The sequence below is a fragment of the Maniola hyperantus genome, chromosome 20 (assembly GCF_902806685.2).
Source record: "Maniola hyperantus chromosome 20, iAphHyp1.2, whole genome shotgun sequence".
In the NCBI taxonomy this organism is placed as follows: Eukaryota; Metazoa; Arthropoda; class Insecta; order Lepidoptera; family Nymphalidae; genus Maniola; species Maniola hyperantus.
The window spans coordinates 7,822,379-7,835,752 of record NC_048555.1 but is presented as its reverse complement, the minus strand read 5'-3'; the positions used below and the strand labels follow the sequence as shown (position 1 = coordinate 7,835,752).

Sequence of the window (13,374 nt, the reverse complement as noted above, 5' to 3'; positions counted from 1 at the left end):
GTATTTATTTCTTTTGCACATTCACGTTGACAACTTAATTGCTATGGATAAGACTTGGTGAAAATCTTTGTAATGAAACATTTCGGTTGTGAAGAATCAAATAAATTGAGTTTTGGATCTTGGCCGATGCCGTCCAGCTACATTGCAGTCTTCGCACCTACAAGTAAGCAGATGTTTGTATCCTGGAACCGTTTAGTGAACCTTCTTAGTGTATGTGTACAGTAAGAACCCTGTCTTTACTACTGAGCTTTTATTTTGAAACAATTTTATGAATTTTACTGTGTCATTGTCTATTCCATGCCAATGGCATCTTAAATTTAAAACATAGATCTTATGTACTATCTACCTAAGTCATTCTAATGTATCTAAATTAAGTCTTGGCATTAAGCTAGAATAACTAAGCATTATTAGCCATCATTCTGTATTAAGCGACCCCGGTAAAAGTTACATTAAAAACAATTTTGCCTAACATCTAGCAAATTTCATTTATAACACCTCATATGCATTACAAGGGAGTCGACGGCTAGCTTCTATTCTTTACTAGGTAGATAGATCAAGTAAAGTAAATTAAAATTATTTTTTTTTTCCTCTAATCTTTGTAAGGTGGTAGATTATTCCGTATCCGGGTATATTTCTATTCCGCCCAATTTATCAACCTTACAAACTCTGACAACTAAAATAAAGATGGCTACCTTCCGTAGAGTAAAACTCATACGTTTCTTTTCACGGAGTCTATAGACAGTAAGAACTCTTTCAATATCGACCCTCCAATACGGCCATTCTGACATGCGACCGTCCTCGGGCGCTAGTATGTATCAAGCACAAACATTTTATAAACGTCAGAACATCCGCTCGTTCATCCTGACAATCAGCACAAGCACACAAACCACATATTCTAAAGCATGCATATCACAACCATTACAAATAAAACAAGCATGACACAACCAAAGCATAGCCCAACTTTATCCATAGTAGCAACTTCTAAAACACACTGCACCATTTGCCATAATAGACTCACCGCTCATAATTATGTCTCATAAAACCCGAACTCCAGCAGTACCCCGCTACTGATCCTATCACCTGTTCCAAACACCCACCACACTATACACCAAGCTAACTCCCCTCAGCTGAAACGGCCACGCCGCCGTCCATCCATCATCGGAACAGCCACCTCGCCGTTTATCATCTAAATGGCCACCTCGCCTTTTAGACAACTCCCTTTTTTTCAAAACAGCCACCTCGCCGTTTATTATCTAAATGGCCACCTCGCCTTTTAGACAACTCCCTTTTTTTCAAAACCGCCACCTCGCCGTTTATTATCTAAATGGCCACCTCGCCTTTTAGATAACCCCCTTTTTTTTTCAAAACAGCCACCTCGCCGTTTATCATCTAAATGGCCACCTCGCCGTTTAGACAACCCATTTTTATAAATCAAATATTCTTTAACGTCGCAATAGCACTTTTCCAAAAGCAATTCACTAAGCTCTTCCTTATACACATCCAAACTCATCCTTTTGAGGTCAATCGGCAGGCAGCTTATTGTTCATTTTTTTTTACAGCCATAGCGCAAACGCTTTTCATGCATGTACCACTGTGACATTCTGAAATGCATAGCTCGTTCGTGCATCCAACCGACCCACTCATCCTTACCTCATAATCTCGTTGGAAATATTTTTGACGTCTCCTAATAAATACGCCCATATCCTCTATGCATCACAGTGGAAGGACCCCCATTTTTTTTATAACGGCATACAGCAATCGAACAGACCCATAACACAGACAGTCCTTATGCACTTCCTTTGAAGTCGAAATGCCCTTTTAGCATCAACGTAATTACCCTACAATGTCAATCCATACGACAACACGGATGATACACATCCGTGGGATGCACCCAAAGCCACATTCAATTATATCATCTGCACCAGACGTCCCCACGCATACACAAATTCGTCCAATTCAGCACACACACCTAATGTGCACCCTCAAATTAGAGTTCCTGTCGCAAATTATTCCCAAAAACTTTAACTCATCAACCCTCTCCATCGTCGCATGATCATGAACTGCATCATTTTAGTTTTATTTAAGCGCACTTCCAAGTCATTATTACTAATTCAATTAATTATCCTCCAAAGCGCCGTTCAATTCCCATTCCTACATTCCTTCAACATTATTCTATCAACTGCAAACAATACACAACGAACAGTGGTCGCTATCGTAATGTCACCAATACAAGTTACAAAAAAAAAACAAATATTCCGGCGAATTTAAAAACCTCCTCCGTTTTTGAAGTCAGTTCAAACGGAAGGATTCTAATACACCACACATACCATACAGTCTGAGGTACCCCCCGCTTATCACATTCCAGTGGAGATCCGTACACCCTTTGGTATTATTTTTCATTCTAGCAATCCCAGCGCACATTTTCGGTCCATTCAAATACGACTCTATCCATTCATAAGCTCTTCTTTCAACACCATATCCATCTAATTTATCCAATAATATTTTATCATTCACAAAGTCAAAAGCCTTAGTCACATCCTGAAAAATAATAGCAATAGGTACCCTGTCATTCAGGCTATCATTATCTATTCCACTTAAACAGAAACAATCCTCAACAGTGGAGCTGTCATTGCAAAAACCAAATCGTTCATCCACGAGCACACCATTGGCATCGAATTTTTTTTTGAGACATTTCACCATTACCTTTCCAATCATTCCCGCTAATATTGGCACCAATGTTATAGTACGGTGCCACATCAATCGCCTTTTTTTTGAACACGGGCTACAGGAATGGTAACTATAGAAATTTTTAAGTTGCCTAGCAACCCCTAAAACCCCTTATTCAAACGACTGATTCACTATGTCTGCAAATACACTGCATAGGCGAATAGCGCACTCCTCTACAGAGCCAGTCCCCATCTCATCCTAGCCCAGCTTCAGTGTCACTCGGTGACTCTATTATACCAAAAATCCCTTCAGTCAACCATACCGTTTTATTATTACAATTATCCATTTTCACCTTCTTAAAGGGTAAACACAGCACATAGAAAAGTTATACAACATCATGAAAGGAATCAAATGCCTCGCCGACGCTTTCCGAATATTCGAAAATGTAAGGGACAAGATAAATTTCATGAATAAAATTATTTCGTATTATCCCCGTTGTAGTCCCTCCCATATTAAGACCATGCAGACCTATATCGCACTTTTTTTTCAACCCTTACTGCCAATGCCCAAGTAGCATCATGATCTGAGAGTGCTAGATAGTCAATCTCAGCAGCTGTAAACATCAGACCACTAGCTATTAAATTAGATGACAACCGTGCTGGGACATCACACTCCCAATGCTATAACCATTTAGTAAGGAAACCAAGTAGTTTGGAACCCTCGTAGCCTTAGCTCCAAGCTTACGCAATTCACCATCACCACCATACCACATAACTCCAACAACTGACAGTCAAAATTGTAAATGAACTAAACTTAACTATTTTGAATAAATGATTCGAGTTTTGAGTTTAACTCCATTAAATCACGGCCACTTTCACCACTCCTTAGCGCATCTCTACACAAAATAATCCTTCTTTCTTTCTCTTTTTATTCAAAACACACAAAAGTAAATCAAGCTTTTCAAGAAAGACCACGTGTGGGTATTAAAATTGAAAACATGTCTTGCACAAATAAATAATAAAAAAAAAAAAAAAAAAAAAAAAATCTTGTAACTTTTTTTTTTTTTTTTAAATAAAGCTAGTGTTGCAATGATTTTCGAAAATGTGGGCATAAATCGTGAATCCCACTTCTGATGTCGGAGAACAGGAGGATGGCTCAGAATAGTTCTCAGTAACGTATCGCACATGGAAACCATCAACGTAACACAACCAGATCACCCTAACCTAACCCTACCTATGGTCGCCTCCAACCACCCCTCACAGCGACCCCTCACCTCACTCTAAACTAGCTAACCTAAGCTAAACACTACATCGTGTGATTAGGGCGCAATTGCTATTGCAACCTCTCAATCAAGTCACGACCTACTCCGTTATCTAATCATCTCAAGGTAATCAATCACAACTTCATGAACGCTCTTAAAAGGATCATTGCATCGACTCTCTTACGATCTAAACCAGATCTTATAATTGACTTCTCATTACTAATTCAGAATATCGCAATAGCTCTACCTTCTCCACTCTGTGCACATCTGCATACAGAACACCATAGCATCGTGCGCCACACGCGCCACGACTACTATATCCACCCAAATAAGCGATCACAACAGAAACCAGGTAGAATGTAAGCTATTCGATCTCATGGGCAACTCATTGTCTAATCCATTTCAACATTACACGAGAGTCATCAATGATTCTTTACCAACCGGGTTATACGATTCTAAAGCGGGTACCTACTATCAAAGTTAACTTCAAGTTACTATCACACTAAACTATCACTTCAAACTAATCATTATCTCAACTGCCGGTATATCTCCAATTACACTCTAAATCACTAGCGTCTGCAGAAATAACCTTAACGGATGTCCTTATAATAATCTATCCACTGAGCCAAACGTTAACTCACGAATTACTCTAATATTCACCAATAATTAGTATTCCATATTCGTCAAACAACTACGCGAACATTATTAATAGTGCTTTGCAGACAAAGTCACCGGATGGCACTAGATGTTACGATTTAACACAATGTACATTAGCATCGAACAATTACTGTTCTAACTATATCACAATCACCGAATTAAATATCACGATTAAGAAACTACCTACCTATCTCAAAGAATAATAATTAGCTAAGCTATAATCTGATACTTAATTAATTTAACGCGAGAGAAAATTGTGAACGACAACAAAATTCGTGCGTGTCAAAGTCCAACTCTGACAACTAAAATAAAGATGGCTACCTTCCGTAGAGTAAAACTCATACGTTTCTTTTCACGGAGTCTATAGACAGTAAGAACTCTTTCAATATCGACCCTCCAATAAATATTAAAATATTACGAGAAAGGGTAAATTGAATAAACATTTCCCATGTGCTTTTCTTTTGACGTAGGTACTCGTATCATCGTATATATTATAAATTAAGTTTGAACAAGGTTAAGTTTATACAAAAGACATTCCTTAATGTGCTGTTGCGGTAATATTCAATTTCCTAAAAACAGCACTTCATTAGTTTTTCTTTGACGCGTCTCGCATTCTCGGCTTAGTATGAGTTTGCACATTATGACAACATTCATAATATCGAGTACAGAAACTCTGTCATAATTCGTAATATTGACCTAAATGTCTTCTTATATTAATATAACAAGGCATTTTTGGTCAATATTCGAATTTTAGGTTCGAGTACATCCACAGATACGTGTTAAAATTGGTAGTACTGAATTGCCAACTGACAGTGGCGACGACCAAGACGATAAGTACAAAACCGGGCATGACACTGTCTTTGACTAGACCACCTAATACGGACCTTTCTGAAAATCCAGTAGATCAGTGTCCATCATTTCAAGACTCGCGCTGTTAAAGCCTGGCCTCGGCCAATGCAGCATCCAGACAGAAAGTAGCTGTCTGAGAAGATATACGCTCAGACAAGGAGGTATAGCCTCGATTTCTATACTCGAAATCTATTCACGCTGTCGAGAGCGTAAACTTATACTAAGGATACTGTATAGTCAGCAGCTCTCGTTTGCCGAGCTTGCTTTAGCCCCGGTAATGTGACCCCTTTCGCTTTTGTTTAGCAATTTTTTGCGATCTCTCAAGGAAAGAAACTAGGACGCAGCTTGGTGTTTCTGGAAAAATATTGTTGTCTGACAGTCGGCCTTTATATTTAATGTTTGTGAACTGAAAAAAATGTTGTTCTAACTTCTAAAGTTCAGACATTTAAGCAAAAACATTTTTTATTGCGTGACTAATATATTTTATTATTTTTCAGGACCATGGGATATTGGACACTTTCTGTTTTTTTACAAGATAGATTTACGATTGATGACAGTCATGCTTGATGGGAAGCAATGATGATAACTTAGTTGAAGCGCACTTGCCTAGAAGATGCCTTTTTTTGCCTTGAAGATATTTAGGTTTAGCGTGGCAGGAAACATGGACGCCGGAAGCGCATTCCCAGGTATTCCATACCGTAGCAGTTCGTATCAGAAATGTTAAGCATAAACGTTTCATACGAGTTGATTGGATGTCGACCACATAAGGATGCCAACGTTCACGGTTTCTCGCTGTTCTGTGGTAGAACGGTGAAGGACGAACAAGGTTGTGAACTTCCGAAAGCAGGCGACATTGCGTTGCTGCTGTAAGCTGAGCAATTATTATTATAATCTTCTTTAACAAAATGCATTACAACAAATAAAAAAAGATAATAATGTCTATGGGGATAATAAAAAGAAAAACCTTAACCCAAAAACAAATTTAAAAACAAAAAGGCTTCATAGAAGTTATAAAATTAACTGCGACATTTTAGTACGATACAGGACAATTTCCCTCAGGTATCGTTTTCACCGTCCAAAACTTTTGCAAAGAGGTCAACAGCTCACGGGTATTATTTGTTGCAATTTCGTCCTTATTTCTAATGTCATAAGTATCATGCCTGTGAATATTCACATTACAATAGTGGTTGTGTTAAAAGGTGCTTGTTTGCTTTTTGGCGGTAATAAATACCTTGAAGGGGCGAGGGTAATTCTGTAGAATGAGAATGTCATGTATGGAGTTACGTGAGAAATTGCTAATGACTAATGAGTAATTTGGAGCCTCAAAAACTGGTCTTAGTGGAAAGGTTGATGTTTCAAATCCCGCCAATTGTAATTTCGATGACTTAGACTTAGTTCACAATTTGCACTAATGCGATTGTGAACTAGGTAAGCCATCGATTTGTCCATTGATGTCAAAAACACTCCTTTTTGTCAAACCAATAAACCAACAAACAAACACACTTTCGCATCTTTAATATGGGTAGTGATAAACCATCCACCTATACCACGATGACATAATCATCAATGGAAGGCTAAGCAATGAGAAATACGGCGCACCGAGAGATGATTCTGTTCGCAGTGACTTTTCCGTTACTACGTACGCCTGCAATGGAGGTCGTTCACCCTTTGCACCCGAGTTTTGCACGGTATACATTGCGGGTTTGAAAAATACTAAGTCACTAAAACTACAAAATGAGGCAAATGGTTATTGGTATTGGATTGTGTTTAGGTAGTAAAACAATAACGCTAAGTTTTGCTGGCGTTCTTGTTAAACCCGGTATATTATTGTGACGAATACAAGAACTCCATACATTTACTTATTTCCCACCGGAATCAGCCTGCGATTCAGCAAAACTTGTGCGAAAAACTTTATCAAAGCTACGTATGTTCGGTCTGTGAATATTAAATCAGATGGCATGCGGGACTATTCACTCCTATTGTTTGTAGTTTACACACTCAGTGCAGATAGGTTCCTATTTGTGTAGCATGTGGACTTCCAAATCGATTAGAATGGGCAAGTTTTAAATGATGACAAATAACCAAGGGTTGAATCCGGATCGAAACGAAATGTTAGCATTTTAAAATAACCATTTTTAAATTATTTTTAAAATAAATTATATGAGTTTAATCGAATTACAATCTTAAGAATTTCAAAAAATTAAAAATTGCCAGTTAGCGAGGGGACTATCGACAGAATTGAAAACTTAGGACTATGACATAAAGGTTTTTTTTTGGATTTCGAAATCATGATTTATAAATTAAAATCATTAACATCTTGAATCAGCACTCCGAGCACTATATTAGCATGTCAGTAACACAACCTTGAGTTTTTACCCATTCCCTACTCTATGACCCAACCCAAAATCGCCCAACGCGCCTAAAGAAGTTTTCACTTGAATAACCAAAAATATTGAAAGTTTCTTTTGGGTTTTAGATACTTTGTCCGAAAAAACTTTTGCTAAATGCCATCCAAACCGTCCTTATATACTTACTCCTCATTCACACCACAATATTATTATTATTTATTACGCGTATATCATCTTAAAACCATCTAAGTTTATCAAGGTGCTAGCAAAATCTTTGAATACTTAATGCAAATGCGTATTCTACAAGTCAGTCGGATGAAAAGCCTTCAGTATGCAGTAGAGTCCTCCATTTTTGTGAACCAACAGTGAGAGTCGCATATGAATTGTCTCTGTCCTGAGCGAACTTAAATAAATGAGGTCACATCCCCTTGCAAGCGCACTAGGACAGGCTAAGGACAGGCGTATATATTCGTCTTATTTGCCCTGTTTTCGCCTGTTTCTTTCTTACCTTAATGGGACATGATATAGTGCCTGGAAAAGGACCGTTTGTTGTAAGATTTATAGAATACTTTTCCTTTGTGAGAAGTTTTATTTTTATTTGTAGCGTGTAGTTAATTTACGTAACTACTTGAAATGAGATTATAGATTATACTTAAAATAATTAATGAAGGAATGCATTATAGTTATACCTAATGCCCATTCTCTATGTCCCTTATATTAGCTAAGTGCCTAAGTTTTGAAAGGTACGTAAAAGATTAATCTTTTGCCGAATTGTGGCTCTTAACAGCTGTTATTATAAGGATAGAACCGTTCACAGTGTACTTATATGAAGTAGGTACCTACAGATCGTGTGAAAAATATACCTACCTACATATAAAATGTTTTCAATAATTGAACTTCAAATGAGTGCTCAGATGATCACTTTTTCGACCAAGCAACCCTGTGAACCTAAGGCATGTCCATTCCACAGCGACCGATGCGGTCTAAGTTGGAGCGCACTTGGGTTAAAAATTATGTAGCAGGATACGGTTGAGATTGGCTGCCGTGGCTGGTCAGGAGAGCACTATTATTTGTGTGGATGTAGGGTATATTGCTGGTCTCACCTGGTACTGTCCTCTTGTGGAGCACGACAGCATCGTGCCTGTGTCGTTGGTGAACTCGACGTGGTGCGGCGGCTCTGTGATCGTGGGCGAACTGCGGGGCTCTGGTGTTGCGCGTACTGCTGTAAAGAAACACTGCGTAAGAATATGAACTACATATAGGGTTGAATACCATTGGTCTTAGTAAGATTGAGGACGTCGTATGGCAGAGACACAGGCCAGCGCAGACCAAGAAAGTAGGTAATGCCAAGAGGAGTTGCAGCGCGCAGAGTCACAGAGTGAACTCGGCCGCATGGGAGTTTTAAGATTAGGGGTACTTTCGGCGGAGAAGCGTGTATCTTGAGCCTCGTAAAAGGTGTTTTCCATACAATTGAAGTTAGGCTATGATACGCATGCAAGTATGCGGCAGTCAAATGTCAATAGTGCCTACGAGTAGAGCTGTATCATTAGGTAAAAACATGGTTAAAAGAGAGAGACGTGAAAGGTTAACAAACCCAGCAGTGGCAACCCAGATACTCCCCCGTCTCACTTTACTACGTACTATAAAGAGAGATTTTAACTGTACGAAATTGACTCGCGCCTCCTGTCGCCTAGTCACGCATAGTAATACGAGGTGAGGTGCAATAATATTATAGCGAAGGAAAATAACCTAATCTGAAAACGATCTAACCTCAAGGCGTTATCAAAGTTTCTAAAAATCTCGAATACCTAAATATTACCTAACAATATTATTTGTTTATGTTTACATAATGTCAACTCTACACAGATTCCTTCGAAGTATAGGGGCTAAAACAATTTGTAAAACACTTTATAGCAACCTCTGTAGGTAACGATTTGGTGTAGTAAATGCTATTAGACCCAACCCTCGGCATTTGCCCCATTCTTCCCTTAACGTCTCCCTCAGGATTCGACTAACTATTGAGTAACTTAAGTAAAAGCCTTGACCTGCTTACGTAGTAAAATTCACTACGTAGTAAGTAGTAGGCTTTGTATAAGATTTTACATCTCATCAATGTTAATAGAATTCGAGCGTTAAACACTTTAGTCTTAAAGTAAGATATACTTTAATAGCCGTGTTTTAAAACTCAAGTTTGTAGTAACTCAAGTTTAAAACTCAAGCAAACCTTGTGAAGTTTAAATTAGTGGTACTGAATTTTCAAATTTTAATCAATTTTTTAGGGCCATTTTATTTTGACATTGCGTTTCGACACTCGAATTTACCCCATTATGATCTACCCACCGCCGCGGCCTACTACTGAGTATGGGTCTACACTCATGATAGGGTTTGAGAAGGTTTAGGCCATAGTCCACCACGCTGACCAAGTTCGTATTGGCAAATACCTTTGAGAACATCATGGAGAACGCTCGAAGGCATACAGGTCGTCACTCTGACTAGTCTTAATAATAACAGAATGAACTAGTTACTAGTGTAGCTGAAGGGTTGATGTAATGAAGAACCAGCTACATATAGTGATGTTTATTTTACACTTTACAATTGATATGTTATGTACAATACAGACGGGCTCGCGAGCTTTATATAATACAATGGTAGAAGATGTTGACGTGACGAGCGGATGATAGGGAATGTGGAATCTTGTAACGTGCGTGACCAGGAGGATTCCCCACTGCGTTCCAAATTTGAATATTGTTGTGTGGCAGCTGCGAAGTTTTCCTAATAGCTGCCAGCCAAGTAACGGTAGAGGTTGCACCTCTACATCACCCCCCTACGGAGTGAGAAACAGAAAAAAAAAAAGAAATATTAAGTAAGGCAAGTATTATATACATAAGAATGAAGGAAAAGAACCCTAAAACTAGAACATGTATTGATAAAAATGAGAAGGCAAATAGGATTGAAAGTTGCCTCAATGTTGAGTCTTCTGTAGCAGTATCTGGTAATGGTGTAATACCTCAGGTCATTGTGTACACAGTGACTCGGAGGCAGTACTTAAGACCAGAGAAATAAGCAGTGGACCTGTATGCCTAAGTGACACGGAAAAAAATAATTACAATAAATGAAGCGTTCGGAGTGCAAAAAGTTTGATGACGGAGGAGACGCATGATGAGCAAATCTTCTTCACGTCGAACCTTGGCAAACACGCGTCCACACAGACCTGAAGAGAGGTTCTGAGCGCGATAAACTCAGTGAACCTGGAAAAGTGAAAAGGTCGAAGGACTTACGAGCGAGTGACATCGTGTCTTAGGCTGCCCAGTGTACTACAGGAACATGTGTGCGGAGGCTATACAGCACTCGATCACGTCGGGGTCACCAATTATGTAGCTGAAGGGTTGATGTAATGAAGAACCAGCTACATATAGTGATGTTTATTTTACACTTTACAATTGATATGTTATGTACAATACAGACGGGCTCGCGAGCTTTATATAATACAATGGTAGAAGATGTTGACGTGACGAGCGGATGATAGGGAATGTGGAATCTTGTAACGTGCGTGACCAGGAGGATTCCCCACTGCGTTCCAAATTTGAATATTGTTGTGTGGCAGCTGCGAAGTTTTCCTAATAGCTGCCAGCCAAGTAACGGTAGAGGTTGCACCTCTACACTAGTTAGGTACTAGTAGAATATCTCGATTAGATAATAGGTATTATTTGACATCTAAGTAATTTTCAAATAGTAGCTATTTAGTATAGTATGAGAGCCAATATCAACAAGACTTAGGTAAGTAAATGCATCATTGTTGCTGTTTTAAAATCTGTAGGAACTTATAGTCGTCACTGAAGGTCATAAACTATCTGATATTCAGATATTACCAACCTGTCTATAGATCTACCAGATAGACAGATGAAGGCAGGGCAATACCGCAAGCCGCATCCTTCGATTTCCGTTTAAATTCGCTGCAACTGCTTTTTCCGTGTCCGTGTGTATAGATAGTAGATACTAGATAGATCTTCAATAAGTAGTCACATGGAATCAGCACAGAGTTACTGCTGAACTGGCTGACGCTCGCGACTTCGTCCGCGTGGATTTACATTTTCAAAATCCCGCGGGTACCTACTCTTTGATTTCCGGGATAAAAAGTATAATATTAGTGGCTGATGCCCGCGATTTCGCCCGCGTGGATTTAGGTTTTTAAAAATCCCGTGGGAAATTTTGATTTTCCAGGACAAAAAGTAGCCTATCCGTGGTAGCCCGTCCCCGAGATGCAAGATATCTCAGTACCAAATTTCGTAAAAACATTTAAACGCATGATTCTTTACAAATCACGTGGCATCACCAGGATTTAGGAATGCGATTATTTACAGCATCAAGGATAAGGAGTTGGGTCCTCGAGTTCGACGATAGTCTTCACTTGGTTACCTCCAAAATCAATTTATAACCGACAGTTTCTAAATTCCATCAGTTTAGGTGATGTCCCAAGCAGCATCAGGATTGACACTCTATGTCAGGAAAAACCTTAACCTACGCAGACGAAGTCGGGGGCATCATCTAGTTATTAAATAAAAAAGGTAAGGGGTGCAAATGCGACTCTTCGCGGTCACGCCATATAATATAATTCTAGTTTAGCAAATCTTTCGATATTTTCCGTAAATAAAATGGCATCGTTCTAAAACGTGACATCTGCATGAATTTTGATTTGACTTTCACATCTAATCGATTACCAAAGAGCGCTTTGTGAAATCTGAATTTAATTGATCAAAGACAGAAAGGTTTTAAATAGGAGTGGAAACTGCGACGTTTTAACCGTTCGTTATTCAGGTACGTTCATAATATCAGACTACGTGATATCTCAGACCTATCTATAGTTAGAGTGATCTATAGATAGACTATCTAGAATAGTACATCTACAGCAAGGAACAGATAGGTCGACGCCGCAAACCGTTGCCTTCGATTTCCGTTTAATTTCACGACAGCCGCTATTCTAGTATACCCACTATAAATGGTATTTTAAGGTGATCTCATACCAAGAGACGACCTGCAAGACTCGCAAAAGCCCCGAAAATCCCCACAGATACAGACAACGCTTATTTCAATATATGTATTATACAAAAAGAAACTCACTGACTGACACATCAATGTTATAGTACGCGACAGGTCGAGATGGCGAACGGGGTATGAGGCGGAGGGATGCCCTGCACACCCGCACGTCACCTGTGGTATCCCGCACCGGGTTAGCGGGGGTTGTGTGGGTGTGCGGGGTGTCCCCACCCCGATTGTCATCTCAAACCGCTGGGTCTAGAAACTTGAGAAAAATGTCGTTACATGCAGGTTCTTTCTATAGCGTACTTATGCTGAGATCTATAGAGCGCACTCTGACTTAGCTTAGACTTAATACAGAGTTAAAATGAGACAGAGCTATATCTCTCACATAAATCTGTCTCGTTTTAACTCTAACTTAAGTCTGAGCAAAGTCAAAGTGCGCTTTTAGCAACCTTAGAGTGTCTATAAAATGAATATCTGAGAAAGGATTTTAAGAAATTAACGGTATCTTCAAAAATCGAAATTCATGCAAAGTTGTGTGAAGAAACGCTATAT

At 39.0% G+C, this 13,374-nt stretch overlaps 1 protein-coding gene across 5 annotated transcripts in view; it reads right to left on the bottom strand.

Moving 5' to 3' along the window:
* Dscam4 (Down syndrome cell adhesion molecule 4) overlaps window positions 1-13,374 on the bottom strand; it is a 234,927-nt gene that overhangs the window by 68,594 nt on the left and 152,959 nt on the right. For 4 of the 5 annotated variants that reach the window (XM_069505251.1, XM_069505255.1, XM_069505256.1 and 1 more), the window contains exon 3: window positions 8,886-9,004. In XM_069505251.1, coding sequence (XP_069361352.1) covers window positions 8,886-9,004 — 119 coding nt within the window. The remainder of the gene's footprint in view (window positions 1-8,885; window positions 9,005-13,374) is intronic. The other variant, XM_069505252.1, reaches the window with a different exon arrangement.